Genomic DNA, 24669 nt, shown 5'->3' on the forward strand with positions numbered 1-24669 from the left:
TATTCCCAGAGCCTTCCTGCACTGTTAAATGATTCATTTCTTGCAAACATTTTAGAAAGACTTATTTTATTTTGCACTAATGAATGACTGTTTTATTTTACTAATAATAATGATGATGATGAGATAATTTTTATACATTTAATTTAAACAAAACATTATATTAAACAGAAGTTTGTGAGAATAAAAAACATTGCCAATAAAAGAAGAAAATCAACATTTAGAGGAATTTTTATTTAAGTATATAAGTCTAAAGCTTGTGATCAAGTAAAAAGCTCAAGTAGCTTTATCTGATAATTTGTTAAACATTTCTGGTATTTTTCTGAAGTTATGCATATAGATTTCTTCTTTAATGTGTTTGTCTTTTAAAATTTCTGTAGAATTAGAGGAAGTATTTTATGTTTTTCAGGTTATGGAAGAAACTGGATTTGATATAAGCCATTTAATTGATAAAGATGCATATTTAGAGCATCATTTCAATGACCAATTAATAAGGCTTTATATCATAGCAGGCGTACCATCAAATGCCAGATTTCAGCCAAAAACAAGGAAAGAAATAAAGGTTTGAATTTCATTTGAATAATTCTCTTCATCAATTTTAAATCGTCTTAAGAGTTTTGATGTCTAAATTCTTAAATTTAAGGTTTGAAAGCTGACTTTTCACAATTTTAAATAAAAGAAAGGATTAAATTAATGTCAACAGAAAAAACTTTTTTCATTCTGATTACAGAAATTCTTCCAACAGGGTTCGTAGCGGTCCTTATAAGTGCTTATAAGTCCTTATATTTGAAAATAAAATATAAAGGCCCTTATAGGTGCTTACTTTTTCTTTAAAGCCTTTATTTTTTTGTTTTTAGTGCTTACTTTTTGCTTTTAGTGCTTTTTTTTTAAATGAACGTGCAGTTTTTCCCCGTACCAAAGCCGAAACTAAATAAACAACTTTTCTTCCTAATATGGAATGTCAGATGGTGAATCATACTCCCGGAAATAGCTTTTTCCCCTTTCTCTGCATTAACATAACCTTTGGTGTGCGCGGAGAGTACAGACAGGTGCCCGTCGTTCTGTTGGTCAAAGAATTGCGAAAGCAGTAGAAAATTCCAATACATTCGGTATTCTTTTCCTCCCACCCAAATATTACACACATTTGAATTTCTATCAAGATCTTAATAATTTGCATTCTCGTTCCGCTTGGTCAGTTCATATTCGTGTTTATTATGATCGTTTTGCTTATATTATGAGCATATGTATGAATGTTTATAATAACATAGTTGCAGTAACTGCTGAAGTATAGTAAACTTCCAAAAATGGTTGTGTTTTAACTCAGATTAGCTTTCTAATTAATAATATTCGGAACGGCTTAAATAAAGGGAAAGTAATCGAATAGTCAAAATAATTTCATTTTTTTGGCCAACACGTTATACAGTACGAAGGTTGGGAGGTTCTCCCCTTTCTTCGCAAAATCTCAAAAATTGAAACTGTTACAGTTCGCTGCAAAACAAACAACGGGCCTTTTTTTTTTTTTTTTTTTTGTCACTTTCCAATAGGATAGAACTAAAAGTTCTGCGGTCTACCAACCCAAACGAAGAATGATTCTATTCCGGAAATTTAACGCAGTCTGTTGAAAATTAGAATGAAAAACACCCCAGATTGGTAAGTCTTTCTTTTCCTTTATTTAGTTCTTTATTCTCCCAATACCGACAGCTGTTGAATTCGATTGCATAATATCATGTAGGGAAGAATTACGGCGCACGTATTGCGCAATAACGTTTGCGATATTGTGCAGAGATAAATAATTTTAATGTTCGGTCCGAAATTTGTTTATGAACACTTAAAAGAGTTTTACTGTGCTTGCTAAGCAGAATATTTTTCTGTTCCGTTGGTTTGTTTTTATTTGATGCACATATCGAAATGTAAAAAGCATTTATTTAGCGGAAAACTCCAAAGAACGCTGCAGTCTATCCCTCCTTCGCTCCTCGTTTTCAAATTACGCTCGACTGTCCGAATATTCGCCAATTTTCAAGTATGCGGGTAGTTAAGCTTTTACTATTAAAGGATGACTGCATGAAGCAAATTTCTGTCTTCCGATTTCAGAAATGTTCCTCTTTTTTACTTAAATTACTTTGCTTGCAATATCTGTTAAGGGAAAACTGATATACGATGAAAATTTAGAAAATGTTCAGAATTTCGATTTAATTTAGTTAAATATTAATATGAGTGGAAAAATAAATTGTATTTATTATTAAGTTCCAAGCGAATAGAATAAATATGCCTTATTATTATTTATTTCCTCTATTTTGAACTGAAATTTCATCATTAAATCTTGTAGTATAGTTTAGTTCTGCATAGTTATTTTTTTCTCTCATTGTAAACTAGTTCTGTAAATTGAACTGTTATTTAAAATTAAAAAAAAGAGTAATTATTTTCCATGGTTGAGGTAATGCTTATTCTCTCTTAATGAATACTGCATTTCTCATATTTTAAATTACGAGTCTAATTTTTAAAGTTATGCAGTTGTGTATAATGTAATTAGACAGGTGCTTATTTTTTTTCTTAAAATGTGCTTGAAAAGTGCTTATAGGTGCTTATTTTTTTAACTGATGTGGCTATGAACCCTGTTCCAATAATTCCTTTTGACCTAGCTATTGTGTTTCCTGTATTTAAATAAGAAGGCGTTTAGTTGCAACTTGGTAAACAATTCTTGGGCAAAACACAGCAAAAGTGTGCATATATATTTTTCACACTATGAGCTTTTGATTTCAGTAACAAAAACAAATGGATCCTGTAGAAGAAATGGCATTATCTCAAGAAGATGTAATAAATTAGAAAAGAAATTACAGTTCACAGTCTTTTTTATTTTAATTTATAGTTAAATATATTGCTTTTTTACATTTATCTAGATTTTTTTAACCATATCTTCCAGTGTGAAACAAGCAAGTCTCCTCCAATTTATGAAATGCAAATTCTTATTCTGTTCTTTAAAGGTATTAAACATTTCTAATGTCCTTTGTAAACTGCATTTTATTCAATAGCTTCCTCAAACAAAGTCAAATGGAGTGAGATCAGGCAAATGATCTTGCTATGTTGTGAACAGTATTTAATATGTATTCAGTTTTTAGTGAAATGTTGTCATAGGGCATATTGCACCATCAATTGTATGTTTAGCTTTGCTTTATCTTGGAATTGTGTAATAATAAGTATTTTATTTCTTTTAGAGTATTGAATGGTTTCCCGTCAGTCATTTACCAACGGGAAGGAAAGATCAAGCATCTAAAACAAATTTGGGGCCAAATAATTTCTTCATGGTGATACCTTTCGTGAAGTAAGTTTAGTTTTATATAGTGAAGTAAGTTTCGTGAATGAAGTGTAGTGTTGAGGTCTTCACTTTATCATTACATAGCACAGTATTTCCCTAATCTTCTTTCATCATGATGCACGTGCATAGAATTGGGATTTATTGTAACCTGCACAAGTTTAATTTCTCTGGAAGGAGGAAAAAGTAAGAATAGAGATATTAGAAAATGATGTAGCAATGAAGTAGTTGTAAGTTTATCGAGGAAGTGTGCAACTTCATCCTTGAAATCGACATATGATTATTTGCATGCAATATGAATATGAGCTTCTTTTCCTTACAAAGTCTTCATGAAAGCTCACTGGTTTTAGGCAAATAAGTTCCTTTCTGTGCTTCGTCTAATTCTAAAAGTAAAACCAGTCCTGATTTGATATTCTGAGTTCTCTGAAATGGGCTGTTGTCAGTTTGAAATGTATTGTCTCCTGTAAGAAACAGCATACGCTCCTGTACGAATAATAACATAGTTTTTCCTTGTCGACTTTTCTTCCAATGTGATATTGAAACTCCTGAAAACCATACTGTATTGTCCAGACCATGATAGAACTTCATTATATTTTATTGTAAGAAGGCAATCTCGATTGCTAGCTTATGCTTGTGTTTCCAACATGAAACATTCTGGAAAGGGAGAATATTATGAAGTCATATCCCAAAATTATTGTGCATTTTTTAGTTGTTTAACTTTCTGCATTTTATATTCTTCACATCATCATAGTCTGCTGCTTGCATTCATATGTAACTCAAATGTTTCTCGGTAATTCTGTGATAAATATTTAACTTAAGTGCCCTTTGTATTGTTGCATTCAAACTGGCTTCCAAAGATGCAGAAAACAGTGAGACCCTGGCCATGTGTATCTTACACGAACCATTTCAAGCTACTTTTGACTCTCCATTACTCAAAGACTATTAGACCTACAAACTTAAAGAGTTCCCTTGAACATCTAGAATCCCAAATTTCATTAATCTACCTCTTGTAGTTATGGAATTATTGAGGTCTGAAAAGTGTCATTTCAAAAACCTAGACCACTTTTAAATGACTTAGATACTTGAAATTTGTCATTAAGGTAGATCATTAGGCATATACAAAGAAAAAAATTTTAAAACTTAAAAAAACTACATTATTTTCGAGGTTAAAGCAAATAGTACTCATAATGAGCATTTGACAATGTCATCAATAGATGGTGCTGCACTGATCGCCAGTTTCCACGCAACTGAGATGCTAATCAACTTAGCTGAAAATAAAGAATAAAAATCTGTTTAAAACCTGTAACGAATCATTATTTATTTGACTTAAGTAAGTCAAGCATGTGCAGGAAATAGTCATAATATAATAAATAACTAAACTGATGTAATTTGAGCTTACCTTCGTCAACTTGCAAAAGAAGCAAGAAAACATTTTATGGAATATATCTTTAGTCGCCACTCTCATGAAACATCACCAGTAGTGTATAGCAAACAGTAGCTAAGCTTTATGATGATGATCACAAATTTGAAGGTCTTCATATATTGTAAACAAAAAGTAAAATTTCCTAATTATTGGAATTTGTGGAGAAGTGGTCAGAAATGAAGATTATAAAACAGAAGTTTTTCATTGTGATGACAATGCCATGAGCATCAATCTAGTAATGGACAGTGAAATAGTGTGGTTCTAAATCCAGAACATATTGCTACCGATAGTGAAGAAAATGACAGAGAGGTTAATGAGAAATTTTAAAAAATTCAATTGACAATTTAGTGGGAATTCTGGACATATCTGTTGCAAGACTTTGAGCAGTGGAACTTCATGAGAAGTTATATATATCTATAGAATTAAAGAAAAAGTATTAGCACAAGTAAAAAGAAGCAACTTAAGTAACTTATCTATCTATAGAATTAAAGAAAAAGTATTAGCACACACACAAAAAAAAGCAACTTAAGTAACTTACTTTGAAAGAAATTTTTAATAAAGCAAAAAAATATTGAGCCTTTTGTGTTGTGGGGGGAGGTAAATTTTGATTCCCTTTAAGGTCATAAATCACTATTTCATATTTTTAATTTCATAAATTCTGGTTGTCATCTTACTCGGTTTAAATTGATAATTCCAGATCCACAATTACCAAAATTCCGACAAGTCTGGATCTCAGACATTGTACCATACTTCTAAGCATTTTATTTAACATTTGTAAGAAGTTATATGCCAGCTCATATAGCTTAAAAATGCTTCTAAGTTTTTGAATTCTTGATTAATGATATTAAGAAACACTCTGTGTGATCAATTTTTAATTTTAGTATTGAAAGAACTGTAATAAATTTTTCTTCTTGTTAATTTCATCTCACTTTTAAATAATTTAAAACAATCCTAAAATCATGTTATGGAGACTAATATAATTAATATTTATAAAAAAAATCTTCCCTTTCATAAAAGTATTCTGAATGAGATAAGAAAGTTAAATTTTTAAATGTTTATAATTTAAAAGTAATATTTTTTATATATTTTTTATATAATACAATTTTGTAAGAAAACTGCATTTTATATTAAAAAAATATTTTATAATTTATATTGCTTTAAATTTCAAAATGACATTAATTTGTTTGATAAACAGAATGTTATGATAAAGCATCAATGAACACTATTTAAAAGCAAAATGGGTTTTGTTTGTTATTGTGTGTTCTGAAATTTTGCTTGAAAATAGTTTAAGGATTGTTTTCTTTAAGAATTAATTGCATAAAAGTGATATTTTTTTATAATGCTACACATTGTCTTATAATTGCACTATTTCTTTAGTTATATTATTTATAATTAGTGCTTGTGGATTGTAAGCTTGTGACTTTTATTCAAATTTTTAGCAGTTATGAAAAATCTGAAAAGTGATTTATTCGTATGTGAAGTGCAACTGCAAAGCATTTCTCCCCCCTGGGAAAAATAAATGCTAGCAATCGTATTAAGTTTCTTTCCTTGCTGTATTCTGCTGTGACCATATGTGAAATATTAAACTAAGAATTTTTTAATGTAATGGTAATTCTGATGTCAGCAGCATTTCCTCTGATATATATATATATATATTTTAATTAGGAAGGAAAACAAAAAATTACGTACAAAAATTTCTAAAAGATTATTAATTTTGTCATAAATTACTTTACAAATTTCTTGATAGTTAATATGATAATACTCAAAACAATATAACTCAAAACGTAATAATACTCAAAACATAAAGAAAACATTTCCTTTCATCAAAACAGTATTTAAAGACAAGAATTTGATATCCGGCATATTAAATAAATGATGATACTGCAGTTTATATTTTTTCCCCCTTTTGTTTGAAATGTCTTTGGAAAAGACAGTTCATTAGCATTTATAAAAAACTCTTTTGTATAGCAGTTCTTTTCTTAGTGAATATAATCCATTGCAAAATTATAGTTTATTACAGGACTTATACATTATATAGGGCATAGTTCTCACTAATAACTTGGGAATAACTTTAATCAGTTCTGAGGCTGCTTCAAAACTATAAAACGTCATGGAAATTTTAGAAAATATTGAAAACATTTCCTGTGATGGGAATGTTAGAAATTTACTGATATATTAACTATTATAACCAAAACTAACATAAACAAAGACTCACTTGGCATTTTTAAACAGTTTTAATTAACAAAACACAATTAAGATAAAACATTACAATTGAGGGTGTTATAATTACACATTTAAGTTGCAGAGTAAATCTCAGGGAACAACATCTCAGGAAAACAGCATGCTTAGTTTATGACTCCCGTACATCAACTGAAGGCTAGAGTTTTTTTTTGGGGGGGGGGCTGGTGTTTATTCCAGCAGCCACTAGGTGGCGCTCAGAGCCATGGAGGTAGGAAGTAAGATGGAGTGGCTCTAAACATGTTTCTCCGGTACCCTGCTCTGAAGCACTGGCGACCAAAACATTGGGTCATTTACCATTAAGTTCAATGGGTTTTTTACTGATCAGATGTAAATATTTTGTAATTACATCGTAAACACTTCAGAGTCCTAAGTACATGAAAACAACATATTTTTAAACATCATTTCATTCTGATCAGATGTAAATATTTTGTAATTACATCGTAAACACTTCAGAGTCCTAAGTACATGAAAACAACATATTTTTAAACATCATTTCATTCTGAACGGAATTAAATGCTCTACATTTCACAGAACAGTTTTCTCAGAATGGTCTAATTTGAATGAAATATTTTCGCAAGTTTTCGTTAATTCCATTAAAAAAAATTTAAGGTAATTTGATTTGATTTGGTTAAGGTACAAAAATTAAGATCAAAGTTTATTGTATTATGAATATTAAAATTAAGCATTATTTCTTTTCTATTTATAGAACTTCTTCCTAAAATACTTTCTTAACACATTCGCTGCCACCAAAATTTATATATCCATCCTCAGAAGCTGAATTTAAAAAAAGTGTTTTAATGATTAAAAAACGTTCCTAATATTTTAATAGTAAAGCCAGAAAAAAAGAAAAACCTTTTATTTTCGTGTTTAGTGTAAAAAAATTTCGGACACTCTAGAGCGTCAGTGGCACCTCACGTTCAACTTATTATCTGTATGCCACTGACGCTCTGGCGCATCTCATCATTTTTCTGTGAAATTATTGACACATTATATAAAGTCACAGTTTAAAAGAAATAAAACGTTTAATTGGATAAAGAGAAGTGGAATTTATGAAAAATTATAAAATGTAACAGTAAAACATAAATATGTATAAATGTAAATGTAAGATTATAAAATGTAACAAATATTGTATAATATACATAAACAACATAATAGAAAATGAAAAAAAAATTAAACTTATTACAAACAAAATGTCAGTGTAGAACAGTACTGCATAAATATATTATCACTTATGGTATATTTCACAGCAATTCAAGCAATATCCTGGCTTGTTGGGACAGTCACGGCACTCGTACGTAGTGTCCGTGCGTTTGCCTTGAGAGGAACAAGATGTACACCTTTTTCTTTGTATTTTGGTTTTACCAGGTGCAAGTTCTCTTTTCTGAAGAGTATGTCTGAGATTCTTGGGAGTCGGCTTTTGTTCATCTGTTGATGGCAAAAGTGATTTTACAACGTTCAGTCGGTAATCGTAAAGTGATATTTTTTTTCCGGAATATTTATTATAAAGAGCATGTGAATTCATTAGCATTACTTCAATAGTATGAAAGAATAATTTTTTATACCAGCGTAGTGATTTTCTCTCCGAGAGATAATATGACAGCATTTGATCTTGCCGATCTACACCAGACATAAACGCATTATATTTGATGATTGGCAGAGGCTTCTGCTTTATTTCATTTCATTTATTTAAAATGTCAACCATTTCATTTTTGTATTCCGTAGAAATATAAGACACTTCACGCTTATCTTTCCATTTTCCGATCATTACTCCCTGACAATACCTTTCAATAGTATCGCCTTTTCGCAATTTAGTAGTTTGAACATTCTTTGGAGTGTTTTTTCGAGTGGTTCTCAATGTGCCTGTGCAGTGTGTCTTTTTATCTAACAGTAACTTGGCCAAGTCAAAGCTATTATAATAATTGTCCATGAAAACATGGTGACCGACATTTAATTTTTCATTCAGTAAATGCAAAACAATTTTTTGTGTATGGTTTTGCCCTCCATAGTCATCTAATAAACCAGTATACACGGCAATCTTTTGCACTATTCCACTTGATGTGCTCAAAATATAAAGTTTTATACCGTACTTATGTCTTTTATTCTTTATGTATTGGCGAAACAATAATCTACCTCGCCAGAGAACCATAGATTCATCCAAAGAAAGTTCTCTATTAGGATAATATATCTCGCACATTCTTTTGTTAGAAAAATCGATAAAAGGGCGTATTTTATATAACCTGTCTGTAGGTTGAGGTTCTCCAGGTTCACTATTTTTTGCAAAATGTAATGCACGTAAAATTAATAAAAACCGATTTCGGCTAATGCTATTTGCAATGCCTGCATTATGAAATAATGGGTCCTTCTTCCAGTAGTCCTGAAGTCTATTCATTCTTACTGTCTCCATTTGCAAGAATGCTCCCAAAAAAACTAAAAATTCATCCACTTTTAAATCTTTCCAAAGCGTTATTCGTGACTTTTCTTTCGTTTTATCGCTATTTTGTATTTCTAATGCATAATGATTTGTTTCTTCGACTATTTTTTCCAGAAATACTTCAGTGAGGAAAAGGCGAAAATATCCGATAGGAGTACTTTCAGTTGGCTGTATTAGCAAGGACTCAGATTTTGTAAATGTATGACTTACCATGCAACTTGAATCTGTTTTCCAGTCAACCTGTCGGATTACCGGTAATTGTTGATCTTCTGTGTCAGAATCCGACATTTCTAAGTTATCCACAGCGACATCACTATCTCCTTCCGATTCGCTCGTAGAATCCCAACCGTAATCTTCATCGTCTACGCTGTCATAATCAGAAAGATCACTCTTTTCTAGTAATTCTAATATTTCGGCATCAGTCAGTTTTTTACTTACTTTCCTTTTCTTAGGCTGTGAAGGTCCTGCAATACTTGTACTGTCCGCCATTTTTAAAAATGCACAAAAAAAAAAATTTAAACACAAAATTTAAAAACCATGCACTGAAAATATAAAAATAATGCTTCACTAACGTGCCACAAAAACCTCATCGTTCAACCTCCAAATCCGAACTAAAACTAAAGCAGTTTACTTATCATACTCGATTGTCGCCCCAGAGCGTCACCGGCATGGGAGGTAGCGCCATGCTGACGCGCCAGCGTGTCAGTGGCAGCGAATGTGTTAAATATGACATGATTTTTTGGCTTCTGAGGCATCTTTTAAATCAAAAAAGTCAATGTATAATTAATGCTCTATTCGGTTCATTTTAAATTAGAGAATTATTAAAAATTAGCGAAATGCTTTAAATAGTACTTAACTTTCTCTGAACATTTCTGAAAGGGAATAAAATAAGGATTTTATTTTTAATTAACCCAAATAAGTAGAACGTGTAAGCCCAAAGTGATTATTTTTCAGATATCTAAAATTAATATAAAATTAATATAAAAATAATATAAAATTAATATAAAATTAAAACGATGAGTTTAAAAAGAGCAGTAGTAAAGCCTCTCCTGTAAAAAATTTTAAAAGGTACATGTTACAATAATATATGGATGTGAAAAAAATTTATTTTATTTAAAACATTTTGGCGTTTGAAACATAAAATAAAAGTAGCGAATATTCTATCAAGGGTATCGAAAGACATATACAATTTTAAAGGTACCGTAAGGTATTTTTCATTCTTTTTTACAATTTTAAAATAAAATAAAATTTTTAATTTTATTTAAAATTGTAAAATTAAAATTGTAAAATTCTTTTACAATTTTAAAGGTACCGTAAGGTATTTTTCATATAGATTTTAGCAAAAATGTTATCATTTTTGCTAAAATCTATATTTTTGTACTTCAACAGCTTAGAATTTTATAAAACAAATTCATAATCAAAATCACTGTTAGTTATCGAAGAATAACCAAGATGTGATTTTTGCGTAAATGTCACTAAACTATACAAATTGCTATTATCCATCACAGTATGAATGTTTCTTTCATGCAAAAGTGTCCCTTCGATTTGTATGGAACTGTTGTGTGTTGAAATACTATCAGAACACTGTCAAGCGAGCTTCTGAATGTAAACAAAGAACACCCCATCTGGTGTTCAAAGCAGTGCTTCACTTCTAGTGCCGGTTGGTGACTCCTTCCTTTCTTACCTCCATGGGGTTACAGACTCCCCCTCTGGCTTGTACAATGTATCGGCAAAGAGCCAGAAATATGTTGGTTTTGTCTGCCTCGTCTTCTATACTCTATCACCTGGTTCGTAAAACGTCAATGACCATAATATATTTTTTGTGCTTTTCATACTCTTCATTAAATTAGGATGATTCATCAGCAACATAGAATCTGTATATTTCCCTTCAAGCTTCGTTGAATCAGGATGGTTCATAGTACAGCATAGAATCAGGATGATACTCTTCAAACTTCACTGAATCAAGATGATTCATTCAAAACTTCATAGATTCAGGATGATGGCCTCCACACTTCATTCATTTTGGGTCAAACTTCATTGAATCGGGATGATTCTCTTGAAACTTCATTGAATCGGGATGTGATTCATTCAAACATTTCTGAATCAGGATGATTCACTTCAAACTTCATTGAATTGGGATGATTTATTACACAACACAGAATCAGGATGATTCTCTTCATACTTCATGGAATCGGGATGATTCACTCAAAATTTCACAGAATCAGGATGATTCTCTTCAAACCTTCACTGAATCGGGATGATTCATTCAACAATACAGAATCAGGATGATTCATTCAACAGCACAGAATCAGAGTGATTCTCTTCAAACCTTCACTTAATCAGGATGATTCATTCAAGAATATAGAATCAGGATGATTCATTTAACAGCAAAGAATTAGGATGATTCTCTTCAAACTTTACTGAATCAAGATTATTTATTCAACAGTATAGAATCAGGATGATTCTAGAAAAGTTCTCTACATGGGGTTGGATCTCTCTCTGGTTCGAAGCGGTTCTCTTGAATTTTTGCAATAAGAGGTTTAGCTGAGTACACTGTTTTGTATGTAGATGTTTACCTTCACCACTTCGAAGATTCGCTAAAGTGAATGTTTCAAAGCTTTAGCTTGACTGGAAAATTTATGGAATTTTTTGTCTATGTGCGTAATTAGCTCTTTGAGTTGAATCACTTTCAAATTATCTGAGACGGGCAGACCCAGTTCTGTGGCTAACACTTGCAGATCTTTTTTCTGGTTAGTCCCAAAAATGCATGTTATCATACTTTCAATGTCCATTGAAAAGTTCAATATTTGTAAGAAGAAAAATTATACGTTCAGAAATTTTATGAATTTCTTAATTACTTTTCATAATTACATAACATTTGAAAAACAACAACAAACAAAATCATTAATCGGAGATTACTTCGAAAGCGAAACTAACATTTTACAAAGATTGGTACACTTGCCAATGGACAATGAAATGCACAAATTTAGTAAACATAAAATCCCCAAAATAGAATTTTAACTTTGATAAATTTTCTATTAGTTATGCCTATGATGTCTACAAAATCCTAAATGCTCTAAAAAAATTAAATTTTGACTGTAGTTTCTCTTTGAAAGACACAATTAGATATATAAGTTGTTCTCAAATATTACAAAATAATAATTTAAAAATTTGATAAACCGACAATTGGAAAATGCAGCAAGTTTTTGAATGCCTTTTCAGGACAATGGCAACTAAAATATTAATTTAAAAGAAGTATTCTTATTGCATATAAGCCAAAAATTAATGGCACAATTTAAATAATATACTAGATAAAACCCTTTTCACTTTTAAATCATTTCTATTCTCAAAGAGGGTAAGAAAATATCTGTTAATATTATTCATAAAATAAAATAAAACAAAACATACAGCTCATTCATAGTTAACAATTAACAATACAGTTATAAAATCCTAAAAGAATTATACACACCGGAAACATTTATCAATCAGAATAAAATTAACATTTTGCCACTTAAACACTTTTCGTTCAGAACCGAAACGAAATTTACTTGTGTTGACTTCCAGTGAAATCAGAATTAATCTTCAGTTAAAATATTGAATTAAAACACAGGAAATTCAAATAAAAATCAATTATTTAAAGTAGTGTAAGACAATATAAATTCTTAAAGTGCAATATATCTAAAAGGAAATACCTAGAGCTTGTATATACTTTATATATGATTCTGTTTCGTTTTTAACGACACATTTTATTTTATATTTAATGTTATAGATTATTAAATTATTAACAACATTATAGATAGAATTTTATATTGCTTATTTAAGTGAAAATCTGTTATTTTACTATTAAATTAAATGCTTATTAAGTGAAAATATCTTATCTGTTATCTTCGGGTGAAGCTGAAACCAGTACTTCATACAATTTCTAAAACCTTTTAGTGAGGACTTCGCTGGTGGAAGTTGTACCTAAAACCTGGAAAAGAATGTGAGTCGATGTCCTGAAGTCATAAACTAAACATGGTTTTTTTCTCAACTGGATAAATCATTCAAGCTCCATGTTGGGTAGCCAACTGTAACCAAAACTAACATAAACAAAGACTCACTTGGCCTTTTTAAATAGTTTTAATTAACAAAACACAATTAAGATTAAACATTACAATTACGGGTGTTATAATTACACATTTAAGTTACAAAGTAAATCTCGGGAAACAACATCTTGGGGAAACAGCATGCTTAGTTCATGACTCCCGTACATCGACTGAAGGCTAGAGTCTTTTTTTTTCGCTGGTGTTTATTCCGGCGGCCGCTAGGTGGTGCTTGTTGAGCTGTGGGGTTACACTGTAAAATTATGATAATTATACAGTACTTGGTTGAGATTATGGTACTCTGCTTTTCTTCACAAAAAGTTGGTTTCATCATTCTTTTCATGTTCTGGATTATTTTGTTTGAGAGTATTATTATTTTATTTAACATATAAGAAAGCTATCGAATTAAAATTTATTTATTTATTGTTATTGATAACTTTTAATGATAAATTAAAAATATTCTAAATCTTCATAAAATGGTGCCAAAATTATCAATAAATTTCCAAATGATTTTCATTTCTAACTGTGAATAGGTCATGTTTTATCACTGCATTTCTATTGTATTTTTTTTTTTTTTTTCGAAAAAATGTTAGACGTTTTTGATTTATTGCGGAAAGTGGCCCAAAATAATGGTGGTTGTAATAATGAAGAAGCAGTATTATAAGTGACCCGTGGTTAGGGCTGCTAACCATTTGGCAATATTTTGCAAAATATGTTGGCAATTCATTGAAACTTTGAAATTATTGTGTTTAGACAGGACTTCTCTGTAACAGGCAGGATTATAGATATAAAGGATTTGTTGTACCAAATAACTTGATGGAAAGAAAAAAGAGATCCCATTTGTTTCTGAAGAGCTGGAAACAACGAAAGCAAACTTCAGTTGGCTGGATAATTGGTGCCTGTATGAGGAGCTATGAAAACCACAAGGCAGGAGAGTAATAAAACAGGCATAGTAGAAGATCATTGGCTGGTGCATCAGAAAGTGTGTCAACAGCAAATCGGAGAGTAGAGGATGAGGTTACTTTTATCAGTGAATCATAAGTCCAGGTTGCAAAAATGCTAATTCCTCTCTGCATGATTAAAAGTCTGAAGCATTTTAGATTTCTCCAAAGATTGATAATGCTTCAGTGCATGAATTGGGATATTAAATTTTGTTTTCACTAATTTCAAGGATGTTTGAGAGAAGGGTTATGAATACACTTACACAGTATAATAGTATTTACTCATTCACAGCTATAATTGTTTATTGATTACTTCAAAACTTGAGTTCACATATCACACACAACGGCTCTCAGCCATTCTTTTCATCTCATCTTTGCTGCTCTCTGCACAGATGTGCAGCTGCTATTAGAGCATGTGCAAACAAAAAGATTGCTGATGTTCTTATTTGAGAACAATCCATCAGGGTATTTTCTCCTTTGGGAGAATTCTTTCCTGAAGGGGTTGCTTTAAATTGGGAGTTCTGGAAGGAGAAAATTTTATCAGCTTTGGTGTTAAGTTTTCCGTGTATTTCTTATTGCAAATTTTAGGAAAAAATTCTTTGCGTCCCTTAAGCTATGAAACATGACCCTTTTTACATTTCACACAAGTGGGTTTTTGCATCTGTGGGAAGTTCACATGTATAGATCAAGTGGTTCCTGGAATACTTGAGATAACATGAGGTATTATTACAAAAAATTTGGCTGTGGCTAAATCTTTCACATATTAAAATACTGAGTCCGATTTTTACCTTATTGATAATTTTGAATGTGTTCACATTCAGGTTTAGTAAAGTCCTTATAATATATATTTTTCTCCCAGCGCCTGGTCGGCTCTCAGAGGCAAAAAACACAGGAAGCATATTTTCACATCCAGCACTTTTCCTTGAGAATTGTTTTAATTTTTGAACTGGGAAGCCTTTTGAGTTCATTTTTAAATTTATTAGTTTGTATAATATTTAGGCATTTGAAAAAATGGATTGCATCAAAAATGGCATCTGCTCTAAGAAAAGAAGTTGATTCTCCTCATGATGCAGATAAGCAGTTTTCTCAGCTTTCAAAGGTAAAATATTTTATTGAATTGCTTTTTTTTTTTTTTTTTTATTATTATTATTTATTTTTATTTGGTGCACAAATTCTATCATTTGAAGAATTAAAAAATCTGATGTCTAAGTTGAATGGATAAGATAAAACAACATTTATGTCCTGTGAGATTTCTTGGTTAATAAATGATACAACGCGTAATGAAAGTAATAAACAATTGCAATAATGAAAATAGAACTATTATTATTTTTAAATGTATCTAAAACTATTAATTAGTATTACTCATTAGAAATACTATTTGTCAGTTTTAGCAGCAACGAAAATGCCAAGGAAAAATGTTGCCACGCTTAGGCACAGTATGCACACAGATGCAAAAGCACTTTTTAATTATGAAATTTTAAAAGAGATAATAAAATAGTGAAAAAACTTGCTTAATTTATTTCTATAAATAAGTATAAATAATTGCTTAATTTATTTCTATAAATAAGTATAAATAATTTTTAATCTAGGTTCATGAACCCCTCACTACCCCCCCCCCTCCAAAGTTAGTAGTAGTACAGTCAAGAGTCGTTAATCCGGACTCGTCGGGACTTCGGCGATTCTGGATTATCGATTTTTCCGGATTATAGATCATCAGTTTAAATATGGTAAGATGGCATGCAGAAATTATAAAATTAAAAATATGAAACTGTAATTTATGAAATAAAAAACAATTTTGATCTAAAAAGGGTATCAAAATTTACAAAAAAGAAAAGGTTAATATTTATTTGTTTACTTTATTAAACATTTCTTTCAATGTAAGTTGTTTAAGTTGCTTCGTCTTTTATGTGATAATACATTCTCTTTAATTCCATAAAAAGACATAATTTCTTTTCAGTTACAAAGTTCCGCTGTTCAAGTCCTATAATTGCTGTGTCGAGAATACCGACTAATTCGTCAATCGAAATTTTTTCGTTTTCAATAACCTCTGTCACTTTCTTCGCTATGGGAAGCGAATTATAATGACGAGGCATTTGATTTAAATCATATCAAAGATGAGTACATCGAGAGGAAATACCACATTTAGTAAGCAATTATAAGCCAAATAAAATAAAAACATCTGCCCTTAAGATAAGGATAGTGTTGACAGATCAACTTCCAATTCATTGCGCTCCACCGCGTTAAAGATAAACAAAGTTTAGATAAACAAACGTTAAAGTTTAGATAAACAAAGGATATGCCTTTATCCATTTTTTGCAGCAATTCCACTTTTTGTTTAATGGACTCCGAAAGATACTTTCGCTTTGTATATCCTTTACATATTAGTAAATATATATTGGAAATTCTATTTGAAATAATCAAAAGTTCAAACTTACTTTTATAAAATTGCTATAACAGTCTGCAAAAAATAATAAGCCAGATCCAATTCGAAGATTAAGGAACAACGCAATCTGCAACATTAACTGAAATAAATAATTAGATAATTTTAGCTTAGCTTATCCCGTCCTTTATACATTAAACACGCATTCATAAACGTATTTTGCACACGCGCACACGCAAATTCGGAGCCATAAAGGTCTTACACGCATGCGTCAATGCAACACATGCGCAGAAAGTTTGTAGCTTTGAGGTCCGGATTATGGGTGTCCGAATTAACGACTTTTGACTGTGCTTGGTTTTAATTATGGCTTTGTGTTTGCTGTATTGTTTGGCAATAAATGTCACCAAACTTGGCAGTTTATGGCTGCTCACTAGTAAAATCAAAAATGCAAGTGCATAGTGCTTTATGAAATTAATAATTTTTATTCAAAATACCTATTTCTACTGTTGAATGGTCTTTTATTATGCTACATTTACTTTGTTCCTTTAAAATACTTAAAAATAATACAGTATCTTAAATTTTATTTAATTTTAATTTAATTTATTTACATTTTCTATGATATACTTTTTTTGTACATAAATATAAAATCCCTTAGTACTGTTAAATTCAAAATAGTGTAAAAATTTTCACGTTGCAAAACCATTTTATAAATTTTTTAGATAGATTACTTTATCTTGCTGTTTATGTGCTAAGTAAGGAATAAGTAAGGAAAACTTTTGCTTAAAATGTATTGTTATAATCAGTTTATTTAACCTTATTCTTAAAATGAATTTCAAACAATGTCAAAAGTAGTGTAATATATCAGCGTTCATGAGTTTTAAAGTGACTTGCTTCTAAAATCTTAAACTAGAATTATCATAATGTCCTTTGTTATGTGCAACTGAAAGTAAATCAGAGATATTGAAAGTAAATAAATTATTTTTTTTTTATCGAAATGGTGGTTTTAATAAAAAATATATAAGGTTAAATTTTAGCTTGTAAGTGGTCCCCTAATTCTCATTCTATTTTGGTTATTTCTCCTGTCCATCTTAAAGTTTGTAATTGCTTGTAATAAATCTCTTTAAATTTTCATTTCTAAATTAATCTTTGTCAAATGATTCTTACATAATACTAGTAACACAGATGATTCTAAAGACTGAAACTTGGACTTACTTTTCTCCTTAACAGATAAAGAACAGATAATATGGTTTATAGCATAACTACCATGTTTTACACACACATATATGTAATGTTGCAGACTTAGATATAATAATGTAGGAAAGTTGATTACACAAATGTAGATCCATAATTTTACAGCAGCTTGGCAATTAGGGTAGATTAAATATTTATTTTTATATCAATTGGCATTTCTAGCCACAATTTACTTGACATTCTAATCATGCCTATTTGAAAACATTTACATTTTTAAAAAAGAAAGGAAAGAAGCAGCAATCTATTTTCACTGAGGAGCAGAAGCAAAGTGCCTTGTGTTCAGGATGAAATCTTAATTCAGAATGGGTACTTTCAGTTCGGAAATGATCAAAATTATACTTGAAATTAACAGTAGCTCCTTAATTCTTCATTTTAATTTGGGTTCTAAAAATAGCAATTGCTTAATAACTTTATCTGCATGGCATCATTTCTAGATTAATCCATATCACGTAAATTTTATATAATGCCTTAATGAAAACAATTTACATAAACTTTCAGCCAATAATAATGAATTATTAATTATTAAATCAAATGCATTGAAACTGAAACTAACCCTTTCTGATTTAAAATTTCATTCTGAACACAAGACACTTTGCTTCTACTCCTCAAAGGAGGCAGATTGCTGCTTGCTGTTTATCTTTTTACTGCAAAACTATCCAAAATGTAAATGTTTTGAATTAGGAATGATTAGAGTACCAAGTAAATTGTGGTCAGATTTACATATATGTAACTAAATCAAATCAGATCTCATGTGTGTGCTTCTTGATTAAAATTAACATTTTTATTTAACAGAGTGAAATTTCTAAACATCGAGAAGGACGACCTAACAAATCAACTTATTCCCCTCCTCCCAGAATGCTGCGACAGAGAAATTTAACGTATGTCACAGAGCATGAAAAAAAGAAAAATATACACAGTGGTTCTCAAACAGATGTAAGTATTAACATCATTAGAAACTAATTTGCATTTAAATTAGAAGAGACACAACAAAATAAAATTTTAAATTGAATAAAACATCCTATTTTTGGCATCAATTTTGAATAAAATAGTAATGCTTCTTCAAAAGAGGAACTTGTGTCTGATTCTCTTCGAAATGAAGAATTTATTCAAAATCTATGCCAAGCAAAATAAATTACTTTTTTACCTAATTTCAGATTGCATTGAAAGTCGTAATTCATATTTAATAGATAAGAGAAAAGATAATAAATCTGAAATTTTAACTGCAGGATACAATTTTATGCATTATGATTAATTTAATAATGTACTTTAAGATGAGAATGTTGTCATTTTGCTTGTATGAGAATTAGAAAATATGGTGTGAAAGAATATCTTTTACAAATTTTAGAATTCTTTGTTTAGTTTAAGGGTGTGGAAAGTGCTTTTGCTTGATAATATCATAATTTTTAAAACATCTGAATTTTAAATAAATGTTATTTTGTAAGTAATATTAAATTCCCCTGTTTATTAACTTTTTCTGATATTTTTCATGCATTTCACACTGCATCTAGAGAAGTGCTATGCTGTTAAAAAATGGTGAGACAGAAATTAAAATAGTGTCACCTCTGTTGTGAATCCAGAAATAGATATTGGGGTGCTTCTGTTGTGAATAGTGTTCTGAATCTAGAAAATACCTTTTCACCAAGCTTATTGAAACTCCACTTTTTGCTTCAAACTTGCTTTTCTTATATAAAGTTAATCTTCGCCCCCCCCATCCTCTTGTCAGGTAATCTGGGGCCTGTGTGAAGCCAGGACTTCCTTTCCCAGAGCCCACCAGCAGCTGAGCTGTATAGTCACTGGTATTTCAGTGCAAGGTAGTGAATGGGCTGGCCGCATGGGCATTTTTTGTGGTTTTCCTCATGATTAATCTATATACGAGCCTGTTTCCCTTATAAAGTCCTCCTCTTAGGCAGATAGCCCTCGAGTGCTTTGCCATACGTAATTAAACCAAATGATATCAAAATAAACACTTTATTAGAATCATCTATGCCTCTCAGCCTTTGCTTGTGGTATTATTAGAATAGCAAGCTCTATAACTATATAGATCTGCTTTGGCTGAATGATGTAAAATCACTGTTAAAGAGATCTGTTGTTGAATAAGTTCTTAATATGATAATTGAACAGTGACTTCATCCCATATGTTGTTCCTTATGCATTGTTGCTTATCCATTGTTTCATTCTTTGGTTTTGTTTCTCTCTGTTTCGTTCTCTGGGTTTTCTCAACATATAATGTAAATATCTAGTTGTAGTGAAAGTTTTCCGCCAAAAAACATTCTTAATAAAGTTGGGGAGGAAGCATAAAAGCAGTACTTTTAGTGTGGGTAGTAATCACCATCCAAATCTATGATTTTCTGCCAATGTTTTGATATTTTTCAAAGCATTGAGCTTGGAAACTTGGTGGCCACAAGTCCACAAACAGATTAAGCTCATTTCGGAATTCCTGTGCAGAATGGAAGATAGCACCAGCAAGATATAGCTGCAGGTGTGAAAAAAATTTAGATGTCGAAAGTGCAATGTTGAGGCTATGTTGGGTGGGGCAAAAGATCCCATTCGAGTCCATACAGACACATGTGATTTTGCATTATCTTAATGGAACATTACTTTTTTGCGCTGGAACTCAGTTTGACGTTTTTCCTCAATAGCAGCGTCAACACGGACTAGTTTCTCGTACACCTTACTCTTGGGGGTTTTACCTTTCTCCAGATACTCTTTGTGCATAATACCATGGCAATCCCACCAGATATAAAGCATTATCGTTTCCTTAGTCAAATTACGCTTTGCGATGCTACCAACGGGCTCACCGCTTGCAGACCAACCCCTTTATACGCCTGTGTTGTCAAAGTACCGTATTTGACGGCATATAAGACGCACTTTTTTCCCTAAATTTGGTCTCAAACAAGTTACCTGTGTCTTATACGTGAAGAACACAGGTTAACTTTCAATACTGAATGCTATTTTTAACCCAGATAAAGGTCTATACACATATAACTTTTTCTACATATGCCATAATTATTTTGTGCATACGTGAAATATCTGTCGCCAAAAAGCTCCAAAGCTCGAAGCTGATGTCTAAGTTCGAACAGTTTTGATGGTCACATTACGTCTATGGAGCCTTTCCTTCTTTACATAGACTTTCTTTGACTCAGCCGACACACGTGTTGGTATCGGTGCTACTCTGTATAAACGTGTCAGTATTGGTGCTTAAAACTGTTTGTTTAAAATAAATACCCTGAAAAATATGACTACAAGAAACAAGAGATTAAGCTATACAATTCAGTATAAACTAGGAGTGTTAAACTACGCCAAAGTACATGGAAACAGAGCAGCAGCAAGGCATTTCGGTCCACCACCTACCGAAAAAATGGTATGTACTTAGCGACTGCAGGAAGATCAACTGAAGACTGCTAAAAAACAAAAATATAACCTTCGATGCCCAGCTCCATCTTGGCCTGAACTTGAAAATGCCATAAAAATGTGGGTGCTAGATAAAAGGAAATCTGGGATAAGTGTTTCAACCAAAATAATAATCAATGATGCCAAAGGATTTGCAGAAAAACATGGGAATCAGAACTTTTCAAGGTCTGAGGCCTGGTGCTACAGGTTCATGAAAAGGCAAGGCTTATCCATGCGCACAAAAACAACTATTGCACAGAAAATGCCAGCAGATTATGAAACAAAAATACTAGCATTTCATAGGTTTGTTATAAATGCACGCAAGAAAACTTCTTTTGAGTTCGGTCAAATAGGAAATATGGATGAAAGAGAAAGAAACCACATTTTAAGTTATTGTGGTACCGCGCTCTTGCGCAGACTATTGAAACTTTTTTCCCTTGTGTGGGGGGCCTTCTAAATAAGAGTGCGTCTTATATGCCGTCAAATACGGTAAATCCACTTTTCATCACAAGTGACAATCTGGTCTAGAATTTTGTCTTTGTGTTGATATTTGAGCAGATTAGTGCAGGCTTGAACATGTCTGTCCCCTTATCTGCTTGAGTCAGCTCATGTGACATCCAGCGATTGAACTTGTACATCAAGTTTATGAAATGAATTGTACGAGTAATGGATATTGCACTAACATCTAACTCCTTAACTTTTTAAAGCCGGCGGTACAGCAGTTGTACCAGGAAAATGAATTTCTTTAACGGCGACTGTGATACAACTGTCGTACCATCATTCCCTTCCCTATTTTAGAGTAACTGCCTATCTGTAGATCTCTGGGTGGTCCATTGTTGCTGTTCAGAATAGCCACTGGCTGCGCCTTGTTTCCTTCTTCTTATCAGTTTGGCTACATTTTGGCGAAAACCACAGGTTTCGTCTCGTGCCAATATACTTGAAAAATCAAATAGAAGCTATCTCTTTCTCAAATGTTATAGCACTGTCTCATAATTTTAATGCTAAATTTTTTAGTACTAACTTTTGCTATGATTAAAACTTCAGCGATTTTGCACGCAATTTAAGCTTACCAGATTTAATGCTTTTTAATCTTAGCAAATAAGATTATATTAATATTTTAGATTTAATGCCTTTCTAGAAAATAGGTAAACCACTTTTATCGTTTAGTTCCTTTTTATACTTATGAATAATAAGATGTTATTTTGGCCCTTTTTTGGAGTACATGAAACCCTTAAGAACTGTTAACGCTTTTGAAGGCAATTTTTGTCTGATTTATCAGGAGATAAATAAGAGACAATTGCATGCATAATAGTTTTTGTGATTTTCATTCATTATAAATTAAATAAAACCAATTTATCTTTAGACCCTCTTTTAGGATGACATCTTCCAAAAAGTATTTAAATATCATTAAAGCTCATGTAACTTCTAAATTGAATCAAAACATCAGTTACTTTGCATAAAATTTCGGCCAGTTTTATTTGCTGAAATTCTTATACTCCTCAAGAGATAAAGGTAATTCAAACAAGTTAATAAAAAATTTATCTTTAAAAAAGGAATGTTATTTTGTCTATAATAAGGTGTATGTCAACTTACTATTAAATGTATGAGAATTAGGACTGGATTACGGAAAAGCACACGAATGCTATCTGATTAAGGACGCTTTCATGTAAACCTTTATGAGAGAAAATTGCAAAAAATTTCCGTTCCTGATGGAAAATTCCACATGAAGTCAATCGTTCTCCGGATTTGATTGAATTAATTTTGTTCGCTTACTGAATTACATCAAAGCTCGCAACAATTATCTGTATAAGGGGAGGGATGCTTTCGCAGAGGACCATTTTAAGGAAAGCTGGCTTTATTTACATTACACATAGCGAAAACCATGAATCCAACCCTTTAAGCCGGGATTCAAACACAAGTGAGCTCCAAGTGTTCAGCCACTTTTACCGCTCTACTGAAGTGCTTGTAAAAAATTGATAAAGGAAAAGTATTGAAATAACCGATTTAATTTACTAACCTATATTTCTGAATCGACAGTACATAAATTAGGCATATGAGGGGATTATTTTGTGAATAAATAAACTGCATTGCACTTTTCTCCACTATTTCATATTGCGATGGAATTATTGCATTTCAAAGTTATTTCTCGTGAATTAATTTGCTCCATTCATGATTTTTTTATTTTGTCAAAGAGAAAAAATCACACTTTAAATAAAAAGTACACGAGAAGATACTGTATGCAAAATTTGGCATAAACAGTTTTCTTAATTTTGCTTTGGAAATATTCCAGGGTAACCGTTTTCATTACTGGAAGAAATATCAAAAACAGATTTACTACATTGTAAGTGTAAACACCCAGCATGCCCTTATTTTTTTGAAAACGTGAAAGATTACTCTTTCTAAAATAAATTAGAAAATACATTATGTGCAAATAGAATATTCGTTGAAAATCAAATAGACTTCAACCTTTGGATATAATGATTATTTTAGATGAAATTTCTGCCTATGAAAGGAAATGGATGTATAATTCTTTATAAACATTTAAAACTGTTCTGAAAAATAATTTTGATGATTGCATGTATAGGTCGCAGATATTTTTTCCCTGCTAACATAAACAAAAGCCAATTTTACAAAGAGAAATTCTTTACCTGCCTGAAATACCTCCTTTGCCTGATAGTCCAATGTGATATTTGTTAAAGTTAAATGACGAAACACTACGAATGTATCTCTGATATCTCTGATTCTCGAATGTATCCGATTATTTCTGATCATCAAGATTATCGAAAAAAGCAGATTTAAAGCTTTTTTATTGTTATTTAAAATTTTATTATTGCTGTAAGTTCATCTCAAAATATAATTGTATTGAATCTCATTCTAATCATCTAATCAAAATAAATATTATTAATGAATTTGTTATTATTATTTCATTAAATTTTTCATTCCCATTATTTTGTTAATGAAAATATATTATTCAAAATCGCATTCCAACCTGCGAACCTACAAAGCTAGTTCGTATTTATTATATTTTGTAAAGTTTTGTTTTCGTTTTCTAATTTCTAATAAGAAAATATGCGAATATAAATGAAGTGTGAAAACAAAGTTATAAAATTCACAAATTATTTCCAAGATTGATCAGAAATAGTAAATGAAATACAGTCAAAAGTCGTTAATTCGGACACCCATAATCCGGAATGATCTATAATACGGACCTCAAAGCTACAAA

At 31.1% G+C, this 24669-nt stretch overlaps 1 protein-coding gene across 2 annotated transcripts in view; it reads left to right on the top strand.

Annotated features, from left to right (window-relative positions):
- The window catches only part of DCP2 (decapping mRNA 2), a 105172-nt gene that overhangs the window by 51283 nt on the left and 29220 nt on the right, over positions 1–24669 (top strand). For both annotated transcript variants that reach the window (XM_035354429.2, XM_085825474.1), the window contains exons 6-9: positions 407–559; positions 3210–3316; positions 15425–15524; positions 18849–18989. In XM_035354429.2, the coding sequence (XP_035210320.1) occupies positions 407–559; positions 3210–3316; positions 15425–15524; positions 18849–18989 (501 nt within the window). The remainder of the gene's footprint in view (positions 1–406; positions 560–3209; positions 3317–15424; positions 15525–18848; positions 18990–24669) is intronic.

This window comes from Stegodyphus dumicola, chromosome 10 (genome assembly GCF_044657685.1).
Source record: "Stegodyphus dumicola isolate Sdum_Otavi_A_Nest chromosome 10, ASM4465768v1".
NCBI classification, from domain to species: Eukaryota; Metazoa; Arthropoda; class Arachnida; order Araneae; family Eresidae; genus Stegodyphus; species Stegodyphus dumicola.